Source organism: Empidonax traillii, unplaced genomic scaffold (genome assembly GCF_003031625.1).
Source record: "Empidonax traillii isolate 1590-97213 ecotype Southwest subspecies unplaced genomic scaffold, ASM303162v1 scaffold1060:size1239554, whole genome shotgun sequence".
Taxonomy (NCBI): Eukaryota; Metazoa; Chordata; class Aves; order Passeriformes; family Tyrannidae; genus Empidonax; species Empidonax traillii.
Window position 1 is genome coordinate 401,869 of NW_020956253.1, and position 26,572 is coordinate 428,440.

The window sequence follows — 26,572 nt, forward strand, 5'->3', positions numbered from 1 at the left end:
CATGTTGAGACCTCTAGATGCTGCTTGCTGTAAGGACACTGGGAAAATGTAAGTCTGGTGCTGTGATTTCTCTCTCTACTGAGCTTTTTTTTTTTTTCTTTGCCAGCACTTGACTGGCTGTAAATCCTTCCTGGTGTTCCTCTCCCTGTGACTGCTCTGTTCAAAGGATGCCGAAGGAATTAGCAACAAAAAGTTCATGTTAATCGTTATTAATTGCTGTTTTCTTAGCTGTTACCATGAATTCAGGAGGCAGGGAGAGCCATGGCATCCTTGTCACACACAGGCTGTGTGAGGTGGCCCCTGGCACCTTCAGGCTGCATTTTTTTATAATGACTTTGTTTTATAATGACTTTGTTAAGTCACTGTGACCAAAAGACACAATGCAATGAAAACACTAAAAAGGCAAAGCTTGACAGGGCTGGGGATGCTGCTGTTCCCAATCCAGGAGGAAAAGCAGAAGGAAAAGCAGAAGGAAAAGCATTCTCCTGTGAAAACAGGCTGGGAGAGCTGGGGATGTCCAGCCTGGAGAAGAGAAGGATCCAGGGAGAGCTTGGAGCCCCTTCCAGAACCTAAAGGGGCTCCAGGAGAGCTGGAGAGGGACTGGGGACAAGGAATGGAGGGACAGGACACAGGGAATGGCCTTAAACTGAAGGAGAGAGCAGGGTTAGATGGGATATTGGGCCATCCAGGTCCAAGTTCTGCTGAAGGAACAGTCGTCCCTCACAGCAGGATCCACCTGACCTGTAACTTCACCCATGGAAGAACCCACTGGAGCGAATTCCGGAATGAAATCCTGGGGGATCTGGAAAGCATTCAGAAGGAATCAGGGATCAGGTTGGCACCTTCTGTCCTCTGCCTGTGCTGCATCCAGCTGTCAGCAAGGAGGATCCAGGAGCCTGTTCCTGGTTTCTGGAACTGTGCAGAGTGTTCCTGCTGCCTCTCACTGCAGCTCCTCTCTGAACACAGTCCAAACCTACCTCAGTGAGAGGAAATTCTCTGCCATCCAGTAACAGATGTGAGGTCTTTGTACAAGTAATAAACAGAGTAATTACAAGGAGAAGTGAGGGAGGAAAATTCCTGAGTAAAACTCCTTAAGTGTGTTGCATCATGTATTTATGGGCTCCTTGGTCAGGCTGTGGAGCACTTTAAAGAGACTAAAAAGAATGTTCTCTCAGAGAACCGTGTGGGCTTTACCCGCAGAAGTCACTGCCACATCCTAGACTGTTTTTTATTCCTTTTTTAATTTTTTTTTTTTTTTTGGTGATCCAGGGTAGCACAACTGACCTTTTTTATGGCTGATTTTTCTTTGGAACACACGTAAGTTTTAATCTGTTTTGAATACTGTGCTGTTTGTGAGGGACTCCATCAACAGAATAGAAGACGTGGACCTGATCCAAAGAGGGTTTTTTTTTAATATGATTTCCTTATAAAGAAAAGAAGATTGAGAAAATAGAGCATATAAGTACACAATATGTAGAAAAAGTCATCTGATTTGTTGCTCATTATGTACATAGGCTGGTGTTTTTTCAGTTTCTAAATGCCCCTTGGGCAGGAACATTGGACTGAGACTTCCAGCTTCACGTTCAGCTTTCACTGAGCCTTTATTATATCCTTTTCAAAATCTGATTAAATTCTCAATCTCTGAGGCGAATACAGCCAAGGGCACAACAGGTTGATGGGGGGTGGCTGCCCAGCAGGCTCTTGGACAAGGACAGAGTAGCACAGAATCCCAGAATGGTTTGGACTGGGAGAGGTCTTAAAGCTTATCCAGTTCCAACCCTGACACCTTCCACTATTCCAGGTTGCTCCAAGCCCCGTCCAACCTGGCCTGGAACATTTCCAGGGATCCAGGGGCAGCCACAGCTTCTCTGGGAATTCCAGCCCAGCCCCTCCCCACCCTCACAACCAGCAATTCCTTCCCAATCTCCCCTCTAACCCTGCCCTCTGGCACTGGGAAGCCATTCCCTGTGTCCTGTCTTTCCATGACTTGTCCTCAGTCCCTCTCCAGCTCTTCTGGAGCCCTTTTAGGCTCTGGAAGGGACTCCAAGCTCTCCCTGGATCCTTCCCTTCTCCAGGTGAACCCCCCCAGCTCTCCCAGCCTGGCTCCATAGGAGAATGCTTTTTTAAATGCTTTTTCTTCTGCTTTTCCTTCTGGATTGGGAACAGCAGCAACCTCAGCTCTGTCACTCTTTGCCTTTTTGGTGTTTTTATGGCACTTCACCTTTTGGTCTCAGGACCCTTCACAGAAAAGAGTCTTTCCAGCTGATGATCCTTCTGTGTCTGTGGAGCTGTTGCTCCCATAGTGGGTGACCTTGGAAGCTGCACCATGACATTTCTCTTTTAGTTCCTGCCCTCAGGATTGTCCCTTACTTTTTATGGTGCTTCAGTTCACTGCACTGACGTGGCTTCTGCCTTTGTCCTCAGCAGATTTCGCTGCCACCTGCACACTTGGTGTCGAGATCATCAAGTGTTTTCCCTTCTGCAGGTACTCCAAAGATGATACTGGGGGAGTATCACTGATCACTGCCCTCCAGGCCATGAGTTTCATTTTTTATTGCCCTTTTTGGTTGTATGTTTCTTCCTACCCTGTCTCATGGTTGTACTCACCTTTGTCTTTTCCAAAATTACGAATCATTTCCCGTTTGTCGCTTCATCAAATACTTCCCCTGGAGCCCAAAAACGACAGGAATAATTGGTTTTTCTAGACATACAGTCAGCAACTCCTCAGCTTGTTTGGGGAGCAGCACTGTCCAAGTCAGGCCTCCCAAAAGGACTGTTCCAAGGGGACTTGGCTGATCTGGAGGGTGACAGGGACACTTCAGAGGAAGGACGTGGCAAAAAACCACGGAGGGGACACAAATCTTGGAGTCGGGAGCTGTGGGTTGATTTCTCAGCTCTGTGGCTGCTTTCTTGGGTCTGTATCTCTTAACTTTGCTGCTCTTCAACCTGGAGGTTCTACTAGTAGGATTAAAGATGAAAGCAGACAATTCCAGAAGACTTTTGGAGGAATTGAGGGTCTGGGTATGGAAAGCAGTCTTGAAACACAAAGCAGGGGTGGTGTTGGTAAATGAAAATAACCTTTTGTAGTCCTTGGAGCTTAGTATTTCTGAGGTAATTCACACTCCTATAGGCACCCAAGAAAAATGTAAAAAGTTGGATAATAAACCCAGCTGTTTCCTCCCTATGGATGGTGAATGGCCACCGAATAGTCTCTAGGAAATAAATAAAAATAATTGACAAGATGTTGCTGCTGCCAGACCTGAGAAGGGCTCTTCAAGGATCCCAGAGGCACCTGATGGCTTAAAACTTCCCTTAAATCTCCTCCTTTGCTGTGTTGTCTGCAAAGAACCCCAGGAAGTTGGTCTTGGCACCGGAGTGGTTTAATCAACTGGCATTGCTGGCCCGTGTTCATTCATTATTTCTCATTCTCAGTTGCTCATATCCATCTGTTGTGTTGTGTTCAGGTTGCAAGGCAGACAATAGATTGATATTAAAAAATTAAATACCTTTTCCTGCTTTCTGTCTGTGCAGCAATTAATGGGATTACAGTTCTAGCCCAGATCTTGAGGGAACCAGGCATCAAAAATATACGTAATGAGCCCAAAATCAGATTTGATCCTGAGCCTCTTGACTTCAGGTGCTGGATATCCTACAGGAATTTGCCTTTGGAATCCTGTGGGATCCTCCCTTTTCTGGAAATGCAGCAGCAGGGGTGACTGTCAGTGCACTTTGAGCTGAGCCGAGTCCGGTCCAAGCCTGGAAATTGAAAATAGAAACTCGTGGATCTTTGAGGGGAAATGCTGGTGATGTTGTTGGAAGCTGTCAGCTCAAGCTAAGCTTTGTCACAAATCTCAGGACTGGGAGTTTTCCCCTCCTGGTGGCTTAGGACAAAGGGAGATTCCAAATTTCCCAGCCTGGAGGACTGTAAAATTTTGGAATACAAGACCTCACTGAGACTTAACTAAGAACAACCTGAGGGACCTTGCTGATGTTATGCACACACATTTTTTGTTATCCAGTGCAAAACTTCCCATTAAAGCACAATTTTGAGGCAAGGAATTGCTGTTATTCTGGGAATACTTAACTTTAGACGAGCTGAAAACTGAGTTCTGGCTGTGATGAGTGTAAAACTTCCTCCAGGAGGGCAGGAAAGGAGAGTTTGGGTTGAGCATTGTCAAATCCAAGTTTTGCTGTTTGTTCATGTTGCCATATAAAGCCTTGGAATCCTCTGTTGGTCCTGCTGATGGTATCTCTCTCTGCTAACCACAGTGTTGATTAGGGGACCTCTGGCTGGAATGGTGGGTCACCAACAGCCCTTCCCAGCGGGTTTTCTGCAGGGCCTCATCAGCTGGGAGATGTTTCATCCACGGGCTGACCCTGCCTGAGCTCTGCTGGCCTTGTGAGAACCAGATAATGCAGAGGACGCCACTAAAATAACTAAAATTCCCCTGCCCCGAGTCAAAAAAATGAAGATGAGATGTTTGCTCCACAGTTGTTTTCATAAAGGCCTTGTTTATCAATCACTGGAGTCCAGAGGATTTAATGCACATAAATATCCCTGGAGCCTCTAGGTCTCAATTTAAATATTCCCAGTAAATAAAAGAGAGGAAGAGATCCCATTATTCATGCTTGGATGCCTTGTTAGGAAGAGCTTTGAAGGTGCTGTTGGCTCACACCAACCTCTTGTTGAAATATTACAGAACAATTCTCACGTTCCCGTGGCCCTGACGTTTTGCTTTCTTGCTGGCTTCAAAAAAAAAAAAATTCCCCTTTTCCTTTTGTTTCAGGAACAGTTCAGTGAACTCTGTTGACTTTGGGGAGCCTGTGATGCCTCTGAATTTAAGGATAGTCCAAATCTTAGCTGTTGCCTGCTGTCAGGGCCTTCGAGGTGCCTTAAAGCAGGAGGTACCTGCGTGCTCCAAATTGCTCCAAACTCCACATCTCTCTCTTCAGAAGGGGCCTGTTGTGTCATTTCAGAAATACTCTTATCACCAAATCCAATTACGAGGAAGGGTAAATCACCACCTCCGATGTCTCAGCTATTCTTTTTTTTTTTTTTTTTTTTTAATTGTTAATTATCTCGACAGTGGGGTGCTGGAGATTAGGAGGCACAGATTATCTCCCGCAAGTTATGAGGCTTTCAGAGCCATTATCAATTAATTCTGTTTTTAAAACAAATTTCAGGATAATGTTAACAGCTTGATGGGATTGTGGTCCTTGAGAGCGCTGTCAAAATCCTGAGAAAGTGACGTTTAAAAATGAAAACCTTGTTGTTGCATTAGCTTTGAAGGTCATGGAGCTTCTCCACTCCAGTGCAAGGTGTATTTTTGGCACTTTAATCTACGTTGTGGAGTAGATTCCTGCTAAGAAGCAGCAGTAAAATGATTGTCTTGGAGTTTAGGCGCTGATTTGTAAAACCAGAAGAGAGCCAGCTCTGTTGTGTGAGGTTTTTTATGCGCGCTGACTGACCTGACTGTGGAATTCACACACACAAACACATCCTGACGTGGCAAATAATTACAGTTTATGTATGTCTGGGGCTCTAAGTGATCCACTCCTGTTGATCCCCTCCAGATTTGCACTTGCCATGAAAAGAAGTACAGGAATGAAACATTTCCTTCAATGAGAGGCTTAAAAACTCTGCTGTCCCTGGCAATACCTCGGGCTTGAAAGCTCAAGCTGGGAACGAGATACAGGTTTTAAAAAAAGCTGAGGATTTTTACAGGTTAGTTCCAGAGGGGGATTTATAAGTTGTGGTAAAGATTCTACATCGGATAAACCCCCAGTTTTTCGTGTAGGGACTGGATATCTCTGCAGGTCAAACAGAAGATCTGGGCTTAATGCCAGGAATAGCTGACAAACCCCTGGTCAGAGATGTAGAAGATGGTCAGGTGGTTTCTCCATGGAATTATGGAATCCATTAGCTAAGGGATTAAAACAGCAGAGCTGTAGCCACCGTGTTCAGCAGGGGGAGTTTTCTGGGCTGGGGGTTTGCTCTTAGGTTTGTTTTGCTGCAGAAAAATGGCCAAACTGAAGTTGTCCTTTGGCATCCAGAGAGCTGCACTTGCCAGCCTTGCCTGGTTGTTCTGCAGTCCTGGGGGAAGGAGGGGACGGTGCCTTCGGGGTAGTTCTCAGCTCCATCAGAGTTTTATCTGTGCAGAGGGTTATCTCTGAAGCTTTAATTTTGCTGTCAAAAATAGAAATGACTTTATATCGTGGGGTGAACTCTTCAGTTGACACCCCTGTCGTTATTACAGGATCTGTAGAAATATCAGTAGGTGGAATGGATGGTGTCATCTGCTGACCTCTCTGGAAATGGCATTGGGGATATTCTTGGCCAGTATTTACTGGGAAACAAACTAGTCATTACACTTTCTGATGAGATTATGCTTTGAATGTCACTCCTCTGACAGTCTGTCTCGTGCCACGTGGAGATAAGATCTGAGGCACAGATGACAGACCAACTTCAGAAATATTTCCATTGATTTGACAGCCTGAATAATAGTTCTGTTAAAAGCCACAAAAGACTCAAACAGTGACCTCTGGCTGCTGGGTGATACTGGGCTGATAAATCTGCTAATGAGAGATAAATAGGTAACTGAGTGGTCTCTGTGACTTGTCAGTGGAAAGCAGAGGAACCCTTTGGAGGGAAACTGGATAGGGAGCTGGAATTACAGGCATCTTATCAGAGATAAAGGAGCAGCTTGGACTCTTGTGTATTTTCAGACAGCAGAGGGTTTGGCAGGGGAGCTCCGTTCCTGGGGACAGCAGGATCTTCTGTTCATCAGCAGGGGTCAGCTGGGGAAAATGGGCAGATCCGTTTTTCCCTCCATCCCTGGAGCCCGTCACTCAGGCTTCGCTTCCAACATCAGTCGAGGAGGATGTGTAGGAGCTGCTGTGGGAGGAGCTGATCCCAGCTGCCTGTTCCAACCATCTCCTGCCTCCCTTGGCTGCACAACTGCTGCTCTTGGCACGGGTGGGGAGCTGGACCAGGGAAGCAGCCGGGCAGAAAACGTTCCCACAGCAAGGGAACGAAGGAGAGGATGGGATCGTTCTTTCGGTCTGTGCTTGAATTCTGGTAGGCTGGACTGCAGCCTGAGTGTCAGGGAGGATGGACTTCCCAGCCCTGGAAGTGTCCCAGGCCAGGTTGGACGGGGCTTGGAGCAACCTGGGATAGCGGGAGGTGCCCCTGCCCATGGCAGGGGGTGGAGTTAGATGAGCTTTAAGGTCCCTTCCCACCCAAACCATTCCGTGATTCTGTCTGGGATCCCAACAAGAGTGCTGGGATGTTTCACTTGGAGGTGAAACTCCCACATGGATGGAAGTGGAAACCCAGGGATGCAGACACAGAGTTCTGTGAGGGCCTGAGCCTGCAGCACATCTGCTGCTGGTCAATAAACACCCATCTGCGTGTCCTGCCTCCCGTTATTTGCAAGGTAAATGATCAGTGTGTCCACACACCTGCGTGAGCTCACCTGAGAGTGCCACTGACGTAAATTGTTACCCTGCAACGCATTTGAACCTCTCCCCCTTGGCAGCTTTTAACCACTGTGTCGTGCTGTGAGCTAAGCATTTCCCCAGCTTGGGGTCCTTGGATCCGTTCCGGGGGGTTTCTCTGGTTGGAAAAGCTCCAAACCCGCCCATCCTTCCAACACTCCATAGCTCAGGTTGTTCCAGACCCTTCCCTGGCACTTGCAGAGCTGATCCCAAACCAGCAAAACTTCCACTGTGGATTATCAGGAACGTGCTTAATGCATCTGATACCTCAGCCTGGAGAACAGAAGCAACAGAAAGAAAGATTGGCAGCTCCTGCAGGAATTCAGAGAGGGGCACCTTGGAAAAGATTGGGGGGGGGGGGGAGGTGTTTGCTTCCATTACAGAGCCTGGGGCTGAGATGGATTCCCTCTCCATCATTGTCCTAAGCACATTATCCCTGAAAGAAAAGAGGGTTTCTCTGAATCTGCAATTTTTCTGGGCTTCAGTGTTATTGAAATGAAACCGCTTCAAGGATATCTACATTCTTTACCATCATCTGGATTCTCATCTCATGTAAATTATTTGGCCACTTTTCATTTTAATCCTCCACTGTCATTTTCTACAAAAGAGATCATTTGGTTTCTTCATGGAAGGTATTCAGCTGACAGCTGCCCTTTGTCTAGAAAGCAGTGTGCCTTTGCAGAGTTAGTTGTGCCTGCTCTTTTTTTTTTTTCCCCCTTCCTTTTAAGTTCATATCTCTTCAGATTTTTCATCTGTAGCTTTCAGGAACTTTTCAGACTGTGAACAGGCTGAGGTTTGTAGCTGTGAAGAGAAATTCAGACATCCTGCATTCTTCCCCTGTCTACCTGGCTGATAAGAAAGAGAACTGGAGGCAGATTAATTAATTTACTGCCTGCTAGAAGAACTGTAGTCAAAAAAGCCACAGAGTTTTCACAAATTCTCCATGAGCAAACAGAATAGTCAGTGATGAGCAACCTGGGCTAGTGGAAGGTGTCCCTGCCCATGGCAGGGGGTGGAACTGGATGATCCTTAAGGTCCCTTCCAACCCAAACCAGTCTGGAAAGTGCCTTCCCAGCTTCCTTTTTTGGGATATCCATGAAAACATCTTACTGACCACAGGAGCTGCCTGAAAACTTCTCAGATTTTTGCTGTGGTTTCGTAGAGCAGGGATTTACAGTTTCAAATGGGAATAATGTTTATCTTGTAAAAACGTTTAGAGAAGAGATTTGCCTTAGAATTTGAAGAAAAGTGTCTCAGAATATCAAAAAAAAAATGCATCTTGATCTAATCAGGTAGGTTTTACTTCAGTTGTAAGATGTTCCTAAATCACAAAAATGATTGGACTGCACAAAACTTCCTCCTTTGCCAGCAGAGGGGCCTCGTTCTTTGCCCAGTTCTGGAAGTTAGTTCCATCACAGGGACATTTCCTGTTATCCCAGGGAACTGTAAGTGTGAGCTTAAGTTTTGTTGTGGTTGGAAAACATGAGCTGCTTTGCTGGTGCCAGGGAGAGCCTGGCTGAGGCTTGCAAAAGGGACGGTGTTGAGTTATGTGCCAAGAGGAGGATCACTCAGGGCTCTTGTGTTGTCTTTGCTGCATTAATTGGTCTCTCAGGTTCTTGCATCAACATCAGAAAGGGCACTTCAAGTATAAACTGATTCTTAATTTTATGTGTTTTGCAAGTTTTTCCATAAATATTAGGCGTTGTCCAGCAGCTTTGTGACCACAAATGATGTAGAGACATAATATGTGATGATGTCAGGGCTTCACCTTCTGCTTTTAGGGCATCTTCATGTAGATCCACCAGGTTTTCTAATTTTATGGGGTTTCTTTTGTGGTGTTTGCTCTTGGCTTTTGCCAGGTACCTATAAGTGAAATAAATAACCTTCAGAGAATGGTTGGGGTTGGAAAGGACCCCTGGAATCATCAGGTCCAGTTTCCCTGCTAAAGCAGGTTCACTAGAACAGGTTGCACGGGATCACGTCCAGGTGGGGTTTGAACATCTCCAGAGAAGGAGACTCCACAACTTCTCTGTTCAGCAAAGGGAGTCCATAAAACTGCTGTTGTGGCTCCCAAAATGGGCTGAGCTGATTTTTGTACACGTGGTGTTGACCTGGATTCATGATTAGGACCCGAGGTCATGCAGTATATCCATGTAAATAATAGTACAGCAGCTTTCAGCTGTGATGTCTTGATGTTCCCTTTATCCCACAGCACTTCCAAGAGGAAATAATTCTTGGCTCTGGGCAGACAGTGGAATGCTCAGTAGGTGTGAGAGCTGAGATTCTGGCATGAGGCAGCTGAACTGGGATCCTGAGCTTCTGTTCCATCACTGACTGCTGGAAAAAGCATTTTCTGCTCCGTTTCCCAAGTTTTTCATCCTCCAGAAAATGCACCTTTGTGCAGAGCACGACCCCTTTGAACAGAAATTTGCACTTTAGGATAGACCCACGCTTCAGTCACTTCAAAGGCTGACATCATGGAAGGATGATTGATATGGAAGAGGGGAGAATGTGCTTTAAAAAACGACCATGTCCAGAGGGTGTGATGTTTGTTACGAAGTCTCATCTGGTTGAACAAAGACACCAGTCCATGTGTCAGGGAACTCATCCTTTTATTAGATAGTCACCTTAATTCCAGCCACTGTCCCCTTGTGTAGTAGTAGAAGCGTTGCCTGGCAAGTTCTCAGATTTTACAAATAACTTTAACAAAATCTTAACAAGTTCCCACCTCCAACAACAAGCCCCAGGTCTCAGCAGTGCTGGCTGACAAGCTCTCAACTCTTACACCTTCAGCAAGCTCCCAATCCTTTAGAGCAAACCTGGCCTTGGACACTTCCAGGGATCCAGGGGCAGCCACAGCTTCTCTGGGCAACCTGTGCCAGGGCCTCACCACCCTCACAGCCAGCAATTCCTTCCCAATCTCCCATCTCTCCCTGCCCTCTGGCAGTGGGAAGCCATTCCCTGTGTCCTGTCCCTCCATCCCTTGTCCCCAGTCCCTCTCCAGCTCTCCTGGAGCCCCTTTAGGCTCTGGAAGGGGCTTCAAGGTCTCCCTGGATTCTTCTCTTCTCCAGGTGAACCCCCCCAGCTCTCCCAGCCTGGCTCCAGAGCCCAAGACTGGATCCGGCCTCATCCAGCTCCACTCTGAGAAGGTGTTTAGGAAACAAGGGGGTTCACTCTGAATCACATCCCCAGCTTCCATAAAAATCCCTCTAAATGGATTCTGATTGTCCTTTATCACAGAATCCCAGAATGGTTTGGGTTGGAGGGGACCTTAAAGCCCATCCAGTTCCAACCCTGACACCTTCCACTAGCCCAGGTTGCTCCAAGCCCCGTCCAACCTGGCCTTGGACACTTCCAGGGATCCAGGGGCATCTACAGCTTCTCTGGGCAACCTGTGCCAGCCTCCAAATTCCCTCCCTAAGCGCAGCTCAGCGGTGCAGGGAGGGAGCAGTGGCCGTTCCTGTGGGAATGTGTTGCCTCCAAGGCCCACGTGGGTCTGTGGACATGAGCTGCCCTTCATTTAGAGAAGGTGGGACTATTCCATTTATTTAGAGAAATGGAACTATCCCTGTGGTTCCATTTGCTCCCTAAGCCAGCAGATCCCCTGGAAGTGCATTAAATGCAGCAACTCACGGGGCTGATGTGGGATTTCTCTTACTGAGTAGCAAGTCTGGAATAGTCCCCTGTTTGTGGGCATAGCTGGGAGTGTAAATAACCCTGGGAGCAGTGGGATGAAGAAGCAGTGCCTGAAATCCAAAGTGAGTGTTCAGAAAGTGGGACAGAAGCAGTTGCTGTGTGGAACAGAATCCAGATTTCCATAGAAAGTGACTGGGCTGGGGCCAATCCACTGGAAGGGTGGAATATGAGCATGGAAAATAATAATTGCCTCAATATGCCTGAATCTCCTGCTACCAAGTGATCGACAATTAAAGGGAATATCTTATTTTCCAATCTGGAGCAGCTGTCCAACAGCTGAACCTGCTGCTGATCAAAGCTGATAAAAGAATTCCTGGGATTATGTGTTATATATTAAGTGTTATGTATATTATGGATAACCTACAGGAAAAAACCCCAGTAGTAGTCCCTGCTTATGGTGTGATTATCAGAGTCCATTGAAGTAAACAGGACGTTTTGTTGGTTTTTTAATGCAGATCTGATAAGCTCTGTAGAATGTAAATCAATTCATTAAAATTTGTAAAGCAGTTAAATGGAGTGAAAGAGGAAACAGTTTTAACTTCTGTGGGATGTTTACTGCGCATAAAGTACAATAAAAATCACAATTATTCTGGAGAAAAATGCTGTTGGAAATGTGCTGTACTCAGTGTGGTGTTCTGAGGGAAAAAAATAACCTGACTCTGGAAATCTTCCTGTGTAATTTTGTGCCATCTCCACGTAGCTGTCTGAAGTATTGCAGTATTTGTGTGTCTGTGGGTAATACATGTGGATAAGTATGTATGGATGTGGATATATTAACCCAGGGATCAAAAATAAATGGTGAACATTTATTTTCACCAGATTTGTGAATCCTTCTTCCTAAGGTGGAGTAAAAAAAAGATAATAACCAAAGACCAAGGTTTGTCGTGTCCAGGACATGGTGCTTCACTGTCTTGACTCTGATATCCATGGAATTGTCTTAATTTGTTGTATCTCCAAATGCTGAGGTGACACTGCACATGCTGAGTTCATATTAATTTATTTGGGAAGTTTCCTCCACTCCATGGGGATGCAAGTGCAAGCTGATGTTATTCATAAAATTTACTGTATCTGGGGTACCTCTCTAGGACTGGTGTATAAATTCGCAGTTGACACCTCTTAGTGGAGCTGCTTTGGAACTTTCACGCTCTGATTTCTGAAAAAAAAAAAAGTGGTGTTTTTTTTTTCCCCTCCTTGCAGTTACTTCAATGAGAATCAATACCCAGACGAGGCAAAGAGAGAAGAAATTGCCAATGCCTGTAATGCAGTTATCCAGAAACCAGGTGAGGAGCTGCTCCTGGTGTCCTTCCCAAAAAAGCAATTTGATTTCAACACCCTGGGTTCAGACTGACGTTTGCAGGAGATCAGACTTAAAAAGCATAGAATTGTTTAGTGTGAAAAGACCTGCCAAGATCGTCGAGTCCGACCTGATACACGGCAGGTCCTTGAAAGGAGCTCATCTTGCCTGGCTTTCAGTTTTCTTCACAGCTTCCAGGCAGGGATCTCGGATTAGAAGGTGGGTATTTATTGAGGACCTTTTATTTGGGTCAACAAACTGCATTTTCCCTGTTCCTGGAGAAGTCAGACCGGGAGAGGAGCATGAATATTCATTGTGGTGTTAGTGGATGCACCTGCCTTTGCTTAGGTTTGCTAACCAAACATTTACATAGATGTCAGACCTGGTGTTTTGGATATATTTAGATTTTATATAACCAGAATAAAAATTAATGAACGGGAAGCTGAGGCCTGAGTCATGAACATGAAATCACAGAATTATTTAGGATGGAAAAACCCTCTGAGTCCCCTCCAGTCCAACCATTCCCCCCAGCACTGCCAAGGCCACCACTGGTCCGTGTCCCCAAGTGCCACATCCACAGGGATTTGAAATCCCTCCAGGGATGGGGATTCCACCCCTGCCCTGGGCATCTGTGCCAGGGCTGGACAACCCTTTTGCTGAAGAAATAGTTCCCAATATCCAACCTGAACCTCTCCTGGGGGGATTTGAGGGCATTTTCCTGCCGTCCCACCCCATGTTACCTGGGAGAAGAGAGTGATCCCCACCTCGTTGTCCTTTCAGGTTGATGGGACAGTCCCAGGATAGCACAGAATCAGACCAGTTTAGGCTGGAAGTGACCTCTGGAGATCATCTGGTCAGGCAGGACCAGCTTTTCCTCATTCAGGTTCTCCAAAACTGGAGATTTTCCTGCCTCTGGCCCCTGTTCCTCAAGGTTGAGCACTCTCATGGCAAAGAACTTTTTCTTAATACCTACTGAAAATTTCCCTTCTGGCAGCTTTTATGTGTTTGCTCTTGTCTTTTGGCTGTGGGAGCAGAAAGATGTATTGGGTAGAGCACCAAAGAGGTTGGGATTTGATTCCTGCTGGTTTGTGGAGCGGCTTGGAACAAGCTGCTGAAACACAGTCCTGTTTCAGGAGCAGTGAAATACAGTCAGCGGTGCTGATGTAGAGAATTAGGCACCAGCACAGCTATCAGGTTCCAGATCTTTCTTTCTTTCACTTGTCTCATCTCTCCTAACTCACTTTAGTGTGCAGATTGCTGCAATTACACAGGTGCTTTGTATGCTGAACAAAATAAACTTGGAGAAAGAGTCAGAAGCAGGGGAGTCTCATCCCTAAGGAGGCTGCAGAGGACTGAGGATGCAGCAACGTGGAGTATTTGATACAGGGACAAGGCCAACTGAAGAGATTTCCATGATGTGATGCTGAATCCTTCCAAGTCTCCCCTCTTTTATACTGATGACCAGAAAAAAGGAGTAGTTTTCCACAGCTCCCTTGTGGTCGTCAGGAATTTTTTTTGCTGGTTTAAGTGTTAAAAATCCAGTGATGTGGTTTCCAACATCCACCCCCCCCCATTCTCCCAAGAGATCATGAGTGTCCTGGCACAACTGGGAAAGGGTGTGATGAGCGCTGGGGGTTGAGAGAAAGGAAAGCAGATTGCAGGGGAGTGACAAAAAAAAAAAAATCTCTTCCTTCATTTTTCTGCCGAAGAAAGCACGTCATTGAACTGTATCCTCGTGGCACAGGGGAAGAGAAGGAGCCCAAGGGAAAGGGGGTTTGTGGCAGGGCTGTGAATTGAATTGGAGGTTTTGGAATCCCAGTTTCGTGGTCGAACTAGAAAAGCAGCCCTCCCTTCTCCCACACCTCTGCACTTGGTTGAAGCTTCAAACAAATTCCTGTATTTCAGATATTAAAAAAAAAAAAAAAAAAAAAAAAGAAAGAAGAAAAAAGAAAGGCTTTTTTTGTTTTTAAAGAGATATTTGGCATTTAGTGTTGTAACACCTGGACACACACAGGACTTTGATTCACATAAAATTCACTTTATTCTCTGTTACAATAACTTTTCAGTGCTGTCTGTGTTTCAGGGGTTTATCTCCTGGAAAATCACAGAATGGTTTGAGTTGGAAGGGACATTAAAGCCCATCTCATTCCAACGCCCTGCCACGGAGCAGGGACACCTCCCACTCTCCTAACTTGCTCCAGGCGCCCTCCAACCTGGCCTTGGGTACTTCCAGGGATGGGGAGGAGGGGGGACAAATATCTGAGGGCCTTTTATTTTTATTTCTGTTCCTTCCCTAGGAAAAAAGTTGTCGGATTTGGAGCGAGTCACCTCCCTCAAGGTGTACAACTGGTTTGCCAACAGGAGGAAGGAGATCAAGAGGAGAGCCAATATCGGTAATGTATCACAGAGCCTCTTTGCAGGGGCTGGGCTTGTTGGGAGAGGTGACAATTACATCAGAATATGGGCCTTCTGACAGTCCCTGTGGAAATGGGGAGGAATTATGAGAATCAGCCTCTTGCTGGTCCAGATTTTTTCGTGGAATACGCGCAGGAGTTGGATTTGTGGAGTCCCCGTCGTCAGCGCAGGGAAAGCGGTGCTGTTACAGAGTTCTGCTGGAAGATCAGCTTTAAAAAGCAAAGGGAGAAGTGTGTGGTTGGAGTTGTATTTCAGGAGGAGCTCAGGCTCCTTTGGGTACCCAGAAAATCTAAAATAGGACCTCAAAATTGTGAATAAGGGAGACTGAGACGTTAGTGGGTTCACAGCCTTGCCATGCTGTTTATTCTGGTTATACCTCTGCTCCTTCCAGCTTTCCAAAGTTTTTCCACAGTGACAAGTGGCTGGAACAAAGTAATATTTTTTTCTTGATGATCAGGATAAAACAAAAGTCACTTCAGAGTGAACCCTGCAGGTTTTTAGTGTGAGAAGCTGATCATAAGGAAATCAGAAGTGACTCTGAACTTGTAAGAAGGAGACCTTCTAATGTGGAAAAGACTTTCCAAGGAGAATAAACTCACCTCAGTGGCCAGGATTCCACAGTCTTCTGCCATTCATGCCAAATTTTATGCCCTTACTTTATGCAGAGTTAATTTTGCAGCATATGGATGAACAGAGATCCATACCTGCCTATTACCAGGATTTTTATTTATTTCAAATGCTCTGTATTTTTGCTTTTTTTCTGCATAAGAAAAAAATTCTTTTTGCATCATTTAATGCATTACTGACATTTAACCTGATTTTTTTTTTTTTTTAATGAGAAATTGCTTCTAGAAGAGACTGGGGGGAATAAATTATCAAACTCAGCCCAGGGTGGGTGGAGTGGGAGTTGTGTCTGTACTGTTTGGGCAGAAGGACTGGAAAGAGATTTGAAAGAACCAGAGGGAGCTTTAGATGCATGGATCCTACTGGAAGATGCATGTGTGTGTTTTTAAATCCCTTAAGTGCCTTCAAAATTTCCTCCATCTCTTTGCAGACCCTCCCTGCCCCCCCTCAAGTCCTGCCAGTCCAAAGTGTGAGGGAAGAGCTACAGGGAATGCCTTTGCCACTCCAGTACATTAGAAATCAAGCTAATTTCTAATAGGACTGGCTGGAAAACAAGGATTCTCACTCTCAAACAAATCTGTTCATTGGGCAGGGAAGAATTTCAGGCAAAACTGTGTTTGTGCATGTGCTCCCAAACACTGAAGAGGAAGAGGCTAACTCTGTTCCTCCAGTTATTCCAACTCCTTGGGAAAAAAAAAAAACAAAACCACCTGGTTACTTTAAATTACCCCAATGCATCAGATAAATTAGGGATCCATTTGCTTTTTTCGAAGAAGCAGCAATCCTGGAGAGCCATGGAATAGATGTACAGAGCCCAGGAGGTCATTCTAACAGCGACGACGTGGATGGCAATGACTACTCAGAGCAGGTGAGAACCAGGAGATTCACTCTCACCTGAAGAGGCCCTTGACCCTTTGAAAAGGATCTCTTGTTTTTCATTTGGTTTTGTGTCATTTTGGTGGGGGAAGGGTGAGTGTCCAGCGTTCACCCCCCGTGGATTTGTTGCCTCCCCACAGGACACTTGGCAAGTCCGCAACGGGGAGGAGGAGGGAAGATGTTCAGAGGGAGGCCGAGAAGCAGAGAAGGTAGAAGAAGACAGGAGGATCTGCTCCAAACAAGCAAGTTACACCCCTCACACCACATGCAGTGTATGATACACGTGGGGAGAGTGTCAGCTCACCCAGTGCCCACCACACCGTGTGCCCTCCTTGGCTCTGTTATTGTCACCCTCCCTCGGGAGATTGTACAGGTCCTAAACAGTTGCTCCTGTAGATCAGGCACCAACAAGCTTCCCTGAAAACTGGGCAATTCTTGCAGAAATAAAGAATAGGTGCAAGAGGCGCCCAGTTTTCTGTTCTAACTTGGGCTCCAGCTCTAACTTGTGAGCTGCTGATCTGACCCCAGACACCGCACCCAGGGCACTTTATATTCCCTGTGTCAGCCTTCCCCAGCAGGACAGTGAGCACTGAGTACCCTCCTGGAAGGTCCTGAGCTCCCTCAGGGGGGGAACCTTTCAGGAGCATCTCAGGATCCATCCCTAAGACACTGACAGACAAAGGGTGAAGGGTGGGGGGGAAAGGATTTGATTAACTGAAGTCTGAGCTTTATTTGGCCTGTTCCCTGTTGTTCTGCAGCAATGTGCCACTATTTGGATTGTTTGCTTATTACCTGTCTTTTTTTTTTTTTGGTTCGTTTTTGAATTTTAATTCTTGCCTATTCTCTCTTTTCTTGGTTGTTTTTAACCCTTGACAGCAACTTCTTTTTTAAATTCTCTAGCAAAAGAATACCCCCTCCCGCACTCTGAGCCCTCACCTACCCTAAAGTTGGTGACCCTTCCTTCACACACCTTCCTGACAGGTATTGCACCCCCTTCCCATTTTTCCTTCAGTGTTGGCCAAACCCCCCCCAGGGCTGTGTGTGCTTGGCACCACTGGACTCCACCAGTTTCCTCTCTTAATTTTGAGATGAGATGATTCCTTGCTGCCCCAGCGCCTGGGGTGGGCACATCACTTCCCACTGACTCTTCTGGGGGATAGTTAAGCAACTCTCCCTCTCCAAAAGCTGCTGGTGGAGTGTAATTGCTGCTTGAGTGTCCTGGAATGAGTCCCTCACACACTTGGCTGTGGCCCAGGACGAGGAATATCTGGCACAGGCATCCCCAGCTGCTCTGCTGCTGATGGGTATTAAGGCCCTCTTTATAGGTCATCACCAGCAGATTTGGTGGAACCAACTTTTCTGGCTCTGGAAGCTGCTCTGTGACTGTCATGAAATATTTAGAAAGTGCCCTGAGCACAGATTAATTCCCTGTCAGTCAGAAAGAGGACTGGAACGCTGAGGTGGAACGTGGTGTAAACTCCCCAGCTGTGTTTTTCTTCCGTGCGTTAATCAGAATACTTTGAAAAGAGTGATAAATTGGTTATTAACATTTAAAGATCTTTGTTTAGAGGCCTTAAAAATGACATTTCTCAGTAATCTGGCTGGGCTCCTCAGTGAGCTGTAATTGGGCATTAGCAGCAAAGAGGATTAAATGGAAGTTCTCCTGATGACCATTTAACATCCCTGAGCTGTTAAAACCAGAAATTCGGTTTTCCACAACAACACTGAAACTCTCATAAAATTTAAGAGACAAAGTTCATTCAAATTCTAACAAAGTGCCTAAAACTCCAGAATTAAGGGCTCTGTATTTCTGCAGATTACTGAGAGGCCCTTATGGTGTGTGCACATCACAGTGTTTACCAGACACCTGTTGTAAATTAATGCATTCTTTTAAATAACCTCAGGATTTTACCAAATCCTGGTGGTTTTTTTGTCCTCCTCAACATTTGCCATCCGTCATCTTCATTTAAAGATACCTTATGCACACTTTAAATTTTAAATCTCACAAGTTCACCTCTTAAAGGCTGTTGGGAAACTGAGAAATGTGTATCATTTCCTTTCTGTAATTAACAATAATTATAAAACTGGCAAGATCACAGTGTGATGACTATTAGTACCCTGTTTTAAAGAGGGGAAAACATGATTTTACCCCAAGTTCCCTATTTGAATTATGGTGGTTCTAGTCCCCCACAGTCATTCCCTTTGTTTCCCAGGAGTTTTTCAGCATCTTTTTCCTTATACCTGTGCGAATTCAGTGTCTTCACAGGATACTGGGTTAGGCTGGGTTTGTATCCTGGCTCTGAGCAAGGTCAGTAGTAATATTTAAAGAAAAAAATCCTTTTAAAGTACATCTAGAATTACTTTATTTTAGCAGCTTTGAGCTTGTGGGAGTCAGTTGTTTTGAGAGGCTTCCTGAGCCAGGCAATGCATCCACTTTCGTTTTCCCTGCTTTTTAGTAGGCTAATTTTCCCTGGATGTTTTTTTAACCCCTGCTTTTTAAAACCATTTTCACTTCTGTCTGACCTTAAAAATGAGTGAATCCCAAACTGAACTGTGATAAGTGAAGCAGTGCTTTGGAACACGTTCCAATGGGTGCCTTTGCTTATGAAATCATAAAGAAACCATGAACAACTGTTCTCTATTTCCCAGTTATTTGTCATAAACCTTTACCGTATCAACCATCAGCCGTTTCTTTCCCAAACTGGAGGACCTGAGTCTGTTTGGCCTCTCCTTGTGAAGAAGCCACCTCCTGCCTCTTCCCCTGGGATGTTCTTCTCTCTGCCTGTTCAAGTTCTGTTGTGGCTTCTAAAGAGAAACCCCAGAGTGGTTTGGGTTGGAAGGGACCTTAAAGCTCCTCTTGTTCCAACCCCCTGCCACGGGCAGGGATGCCCTTGGGGTGACCAGAACGGTCTGTTCCAAATACAGCCATGAATTTGTGCAGTGCCTCATGATTCCTGTCTTCATTTGGTTTCTTGACTTTGTGCATCGCTCCTAACTTTATAATCTAATATTTCCTTTGGAAGCTGGGTCCCCCACTCCTTTGTCTGCACAGTGAGGGAAAAACCAATCCTAAACCCACTTTGTAAATTCGCTTCCTCCCCCCATAACCAGCAGTCCCCCCCGCCCCGCAGCTCCTTGCTGGACGCACCGGTGTTACCCCCACCCCGATTTCCTGCCTGTGGAATAACCCCGCTTCTCTCTCCTCCTTCCCACATTCCCAGGATGACAGCACTAGCCATAGTGACCACCAAGACCCCATTTCCTTAGCCGTGGAGATGGCAGCAGTCAACCACACCATCCTGGCGCTGGCCCGGCAAGGAGCCAACGAGATCAAGACAGAGGCTCTCGACGACGACTGATACGAAGAGAGGGGAGGGTCAAAGCAAGAAGTAACTTAGTTTTAGACGTAGCACCTTAGCAGACTTTCCTCGGTCCTTAATATGTGTTCTTACAGTATAACTTTGCAGTTTCTTGTACGTCAGTTTAGCTGTTAGGGTCTTGTTCTGTGAAGATGGCATGGTGCCCTCAGCCTTTGCATATACTCTCTCAGTATTAATTCCCAATAAATAATCAATCAACCAACCAACCTCCCCTCTCCCGGCCCCAAGTGGCTAGAGAAAAAAAAACAAAAAAACAAAAAAAAACAACAAAAAAAAACACACAAAAAAAGCAAACAAACAAACAAAAAAATCTTGCTGCTCTGTCTTAGCATTCAAAGTGCTTCCAGGTATTTTAGACAGCCCTCGATTCCAAGTCTTAGGCTACACTTAAAAAAAAAAATCTTGGATAACCGTAGAGGTCGTGTTGAAACAATAGTCCGTACGCTTTCCCTTCCCTGAGACTGAAAGGATGCAAGCTGAGGTAGTGGCACAGGGTCGATGGACACCACACTGGGAGCATCAACAGAGAGTAAAAAGAACACTTAGAACCCCCACTTCAGCCTGGGAATAAATGATTTCCAGCTGCAATAAGCCGTGCCTCACTGGTCATTACAGTGACTTGATCTACTTTTGGGTGCTGTGCTGAGAATGTCCATTGGAAACACATTCCCACATTTTCGGTTGGCGTTTCACACATTCAACACAGACATCCTCTGCTCTCACAAGCTGCGTGGCTTAGTGGAGAAGTGCTGCCTTCTGCCTCTGGGACCATGGGTTTGAAGCCCAGCCTGGGATCAAATGACAAATGAGCTGAATGTCTAATGGACAACAGTCCACTTCTCAGAACCACTATTCCTTTTTGGCATGGCTGGCAGTGCCTGCTCAGAAGAGGTCTAGACTCTTATTGATCTGTCATTAACTATTTCACCTTTTATTCCTCCTCTCGCCTTCTCTGTCCCCGCCCTCCTCCCCTCTCCACTTTGCCACTTTCGAAAGCAATGTTTTCCAGGAAGGTTGTTAAGGGCATAAAAATGGGTGAGTGGATTTTTTACACGTCTGTGTAACCCAATGCCTACGTCCTGAGTAGCCTGAAAGGTTATTGGAGAACTTTTGACACCTGACCTTTGCTAGAGAAAACCGTCAGAGCATAAATATTCTCCTAAATATGAACTTAATTTTGTTTGTTTAGAGGCAGGAGGATCTCTTACCTGAGAAATGGGGTGTGAATGTTTTGTGTTCTCTTTACTCTGTCTTTGTTAAGGTGTGAGAAAGCTATACTGCTACGAGCAATTTAATTAATAATTGGAAGCCATACTGATAAATGGATGTGGTAATATTTGTAAAGCAAACCTACTTTAAGTAGCAGGAACTAATGGAATTGTTTTCCTTGATCATATGTAGCACTTTTGTTACTTTTTTCTTAAAGATATTTATATTTGATAAGTCTTTTTTTTATCATTTGAGAATTCCAAATACCAAACAGCAGACTTGCATTGCAGAGTCACCCTGCGATCACCTTGTCATCTTAGTATCTAAATGATGAACTGTGTGTGCATCTAAGAAAATTACATCTGCTAGCATTGTGTGGAAATGATCTCCTGGCATCCTGATAAAATGATATGTTGCTGCCGGTAAGAGGAAACATTTTGATGGAAACAGCACGGGAAGTGTTAGAGACGGGCAAGGAAAAAAAAAAACGTTTACAAGGAAAAAAAAAAAAAATTAAACCCGTGGAAATTTTTGTACGAGAGGTGTATAAAAATCTCCACAGGGTTTCCTCGACATTCCGTTTTATCTTCCCAGTTTATGTGGGAACAGCTTAAAAAAAAAACAAAAGAAAACAAAAAAAGAGGAGAACAGCTCAGTCCTGAGGGATGGGCTTCCCTTTTCTCTCCCGCTTTGGAGGCAGAGGGAACGAAGGGCAGTTGCTCTTAACTCGCCTTGTGCTCATCCCTTCCTCACTCCGAGCTCTCAGAGAGCATCGTGGAACCCTAAAATGTGGCTGCTCAGCAGGTTTTTGGCCAGCCCAAACCCCTCCAGGCACAGGCTGACCAGATCAGCTTTACATCTGCTCATCTGGGGAAAAACTGCTGACCCGAGTGGGGAGGAGATTTTGTGCTTTCAGAGGGCACCGGGTTGGCACCTCTTTGTCTCTGTACCTTTGAAGATATATAGGTAGGGCTTGGCCTCGACTCTCACTTACGGATTTCATTGGAAAATTTATGTGCTTTTCCTTGGATATAGATCACTGAAGCAGAATGAAACCGTCTTTTTTTTTTTTTTTTTTCCCCTGTTTTATTGCATTTCTCCAGTAGGCAAATTCATAAGTAGCACCAGGGCGGACTCAGGAAAGGCAGGACTGGGATCAGCAACGTTGCACCACTGCAGTTCTTCTCTTACTGCTCCGTGTGAATGTTTTGGTACTAAGGAGTGAAAGGACGGGGAGAGCTTTTATTTCTATTTTTGCACAGCAGAATGATCGAGCAAACTCGAGCCTTAGTGGAATTTTACCTACTTATTCATTCCACAGTCACACACCCAGCTGACAAGCAACATCCACGATTTATAGTAAGGAGATTTTAATAATCGATGACCCCTTTACGTTGGGCTTGCCACCACCATTTGTTCTGGCTGTTTCATTTTAAAAAGAACAGACTCAAAGTGTTGGACAGCTGCAATTTTGAAAGAAATATTGCTTACTATAGTATCTGTAAAAGAAAAAAAGAGTCATTGTTTGAGGCGTTGCCTTTTTAAAGCAATAGGGGAGTATGAAAATAGCATTAGGACTTGTTTATCCCAACTAAAGGTTCATGTGATGCAGGATCAGAGTAACACCGCTGGAACTGTGTGTCTGTCCCATCAAATGTAGAATTATCTGGTCTTAGTTGCGTTTGTCGCTGTCAGGAAGCCGCTGACACAATGCACCAACACCCTCTCTGAAGGTTAAACAGGTAAACAATCCCCTGGTGAGTGACTGGAGAGAGGGGCAGATCCTCCTTGGCTGCAGCTTCCTGGTAAAATCCCAGTTTTCTGCTTTCCCACATCATCATCCTACCAAAAGGAAGTAACAAATAACTGGGGAATCAGACACTTGGTTCTGTGGTGTCAGTCGTTGGGTGTTTCTGTCTGCTTTGGCTTTTCTTTGTGCATCGAGAGGTACGAGGCAGGAGTCGAGACCTCAGCTGTTCCCAGGGTGTTTGTGCAAGGCTGTTTCCTTCTTTTTGGAAGACCACAGTGAGCAGTTTGCAGTTGTTGGATCACCTTTTGGTTTGACATTAATTAGCCATGGTGGAACAGGTGCTGGTGTGATGGTACCAGGAGAAGTGAACGTGATCTGGAGTAAGTGAAAGAACTGGTGGAGAGTGTCTCCTGGAACTGAGCCTTTCTTCTGGGTTTTTCCCATGTTATGGGATTCTTCTTTGTCTTTCTGTCTCTGCACTTCCTTGGAAATTAAGCCTCATTTTTATAGCATTGCAGTTCAGTTGTGGTTTGTTGTAGCCAGTCTGGAGTTATGCAGTTTGTTCCTCATGTGGGTTCCCTTGAAGTGGGTCTGGTGGCAGACCAGATCTACCTTTTTGTTCTGTGAATAGAGAAGAAATTATTTAAGATGCTCCTCCTCTATGGTGGGCACAGGTTGCTTTTAACTTCGTAGGATAACTTCTGGCTGTTATTTTTTCCCCTCATAAAGTCCTTATACTTGAGTTGTTGTCTTTTACCGTCTTCTTAAAACAACAATTTCTACCTCCACTTCTTTTATAGATTGTTTTTTTTTTTAATTCCCCCACCGTTTTCTCCTGAAGTGTGAGATCCCAAACGTTTGCAAAAGCATTATGAGTTGATAAAAATCAGCAGACCTGTCTCTGTTGATCTTCTGAATGCTCTACGAACACATGTGTGATTATAGTGGAATCCCATTACTCGGTGTTGCCTGTCAGTCAGCAGTACACCCTTGCAGCAATTAAGGGACCTCATTAAAAGCCTTCAGCAGGTCATGGAAAGGGATTAGACCCTTCTCTCCAGCGTTTATGGGACCCTTGTGTGGGCAGGAGATGTGAGGGTCGGAGCCCAAATTACGTGGAGGGAGATGGTAAGAGCTGGCTCTGTCCACGGCTGGCTCTGGGGACCTCCTGTATTTTGGTTTTTGACCATCTTAATAGGTTGGTTTTAATTGGGTGAGGCCTGTGCAGAGTCAGGAGTTGGACTTCAGTGATCCTCACGGGTCCCTTCCAACTCAGGATTACTTTGTGACTCAGAGGGGCACAGCAAAGTTGTGAGGGGCAGTGGGCTAAAGTTTCATCACAGAAAATCCCAGATGAATATAAAGAGAAATATTTTCCTACTCAGAGTGGCAGAACAACAACCCAGAAAGGCAGTAGAATTCCCATCCTTGGGGATATTCAAAACTCAACTGGACAGGGTTGGATTAGAGACCTCCAGGGGTCTCCTCTGACCTAAATCATTGTGTGATTCTGTACAGAGCTGCTCAGGTTGGGCTGTTCCCTAGTTCTGATTTATACATGTTGACTTGTTGAAAGAAATCCTCTTAATTTGTTGGGGTTTTATTTCTGTTTTGCTGTTCATGAAAGTCAGCTGTTCTAGTTTACTAATAGAGAGGAGCTTTATTTGCAGGGTCTGGCTCCAGGCTCCAATCAAGCCATAAGTTAGAACTTTCATTAATTATTTGCTCTGTTTACACAGTTCTTCAGGGATATTTGACTTGCTCTGTTTGTTTCATTGCCTGACATAAGACTGGTAAGTTTTTCATGTTTTTGTAACATTTGTGATTTGTAGATCAGTTTTTGCCTTCGTTTGTGAGGGTTCATCCCTGTCTTGCTGCTGAAAAGTTCCACGTAGCTGAACGTCTTAGAGGAGAAATCGTGGTTAACTTAAGCCCACTGGTGACTACTGTGATAAGCTACAAATTCTGGGTCAGTAAATCACAAATTGGCGATTATCAGAAGCTGAAAAGGGTTTGACTGGGAAAAAGTCACATTATAATTACTTAGATCCTCTTTCTTTAAGTGTTTACTGTTGGCCACTGCTAGGAAAAAAAAACAAACATGGTACTTGTAACAGGGTTTCATAAGGAAACAGGTTGCATTTTTCAAATAGATAAAACCACTAAAACTGGTGTAAGAATTCCCAAAACTCAACATTAATTGCTGCCTTAATGCAAGATTGTGGTTCCCTGTGTGTGATCTTAACTCCAGCGCAAAGCTGGAGTCACACTTTTCTCTGCAGATTACTTAAGATTCAGTGTGGGATTTTGCCCATAATTTTGAGCTGTGGATGTTCAGTTGGAAACCCCCCCCCTCCTTTTATCCTGGAATTGAGCTTGCTTTAATTAATAATTTTCTTAGCAGAAGGTTTATGTTCCTCCTCCCAGCCCAGCTCCATCAGGGTGCAGCCCTCATACCTCCCAGTGCTCATCAGCTTCTTTCAAACTCACTGAATAATTAACCAGCAAACTTTAGGGGTTTTTTTGTTAAAATAAAACTTTGCTCTTATTTCAAGCCAAGCTCTTGCACTCTGAAGTTACTTAGCTTGATAATGTTATTTTGATCAAAGTCTTAAGCTCATAGGCAATAATCTTTTGGTTTGGGGTAGCTTTTGGCAGGAATCTTTTGGTGGCAAGGATTGGTCTTAAAACTGTGTTCCACATCAGTGACCTTAATATGTGTTGATTGCCCAGATTTTGTGTGTGTTTGTGGCAGCAGTCAGGGCTGTGTCCTGATCTCAGCCATTTTAATGGAGTTTTGTGGAGTTGGGAGTTTTCACTGTGATCCCTTGGAAGAGGGAAGGTTGATGGCCTGACCAAAAAAAAGTACCTCGTAGTTCCCAAGAAGAGTTACAGAGACATTTCAAACTGGAGCATTCCCCCTTGGGCTTTTTAGCAGCTGGGATATTTACTCAGGATTCTTGGCCAACAGGCATTTGGCACAGCCCTAAAACCTTCGTTTTAGCCTCTCCTACTGTTGTCAAATTCATGGGGTTTAAACTGTCTGACTAAAAGATGTTGCACATTGATGAAAACCAGAGGCTTTCTAGAGATGGCAGCTACAAATCCAAATCTGAAATACACAGAAATTACCTTCTTTATGAGAAATGTGTTATAACTAGAAGAGCTGGGTTGGGTGTTTTGAGGACTGTCAATAACGTGACAGCGATTTGATGTTGGTTTTTGTCCAACCAAAATACAAATCAAATCAAACCAATGGAAATTATGTCAGTGGCACCAGTGAGACAGAGGCCTTGTCACTTAAAAATAGCCTGGATTTGTTTGTTCCTGCCTGTTTTCATGGGGCTTTTATCAGAGAATCGGGGAATGGTTTGGGTGGGAAGAGACTTTAAAGACCAGCTCATTCTACCCCTGCCATGGGCAGGGACACCTTCCACTATCCCAGGTTGCTCCAAGCCCTGTCCAGCTCTGGCCTTGGACACTCGTAGGGATGGGGCGTGGAGGTAGAAAAGGATTTGCCATTTGGAGTGCAGGGGGAAAATTCACAAATCACTTTAAACACCCCTTTTCATGAGGCTGATCCAGAAAACGAACTAATGGGTTGGATGGCTGCAGTGTTGGGCTTTATCCCGTTCTTTCAGGAAGGTCTGGAGTGCTCCAGCCAACAGCTTAAGCGGCAGTGAACCAAAAGCATTGAACTGGAGTGAGCTGGTGATGGGGCCTTTGATGTTTCTGTATGTACAGTGCATCCCTCCCTCAGATGGCTTGGCAGGAGCCTCTCCCTGCCATTCATTCCCTCTCACTTCCATGGCAGCGGGGTGTATCCTGCTG

General features: G+C 45.1%; 1 protein-coding gene across 14 annotated transcripts in view; it reads left to right on the forward strand.

Moving 5' to 3' along the window:
- HMBOX1 (homeobox containing 1) overlaps nucleotides 1-21,489 on the forward strand; it is a 107,541-nt gene extending 86,052 nt beyond the window's left edge. Inside the window, exons 7-12 of one of the 14 annotated variants that reach the window (XM_027904458.1) lie at nucleotides 12,391-12,473; nucleotides 14,785-14,880; nucleotides 16,300-16,394; nucleotides 16,543-16,674; nucleotides 17,303-17,383; nucleotides 19,624-19,722. In XM_027904458.1, coding sequence (XP_027760259.1) covers nucleotides 12,391-12,473; nucleotides 14,785-14,880; nucleotides 16,300-16,394; nucleotides 16,543-16,674; nucleotides 17,303-17,347 — 451 coding nt within the window. In that variant the 3' untranslated portion in view covers nucleotides 17,348-17,383; nucleotides 19,624-19,722. Of the gene's footprint in view, nucleotides 1-12,390; nucleotides 12,474-14,784; nucleotides 14,881-16,299; nucleotides 16,395-16,542; nucleotides 16,675-17,302; nucleotides 17,384-19,623 lie in introns of all 14 variants that reach the window. The other 13 variants (XM_027904459.1, XM_027904449.1, XM_027904452.1 and 10 more) reach the window with 13 other exon arrangements.
- The last annotated feature ends 5,083 nt before the right edge of the window (nucleotides 21,490-26,572 follow it).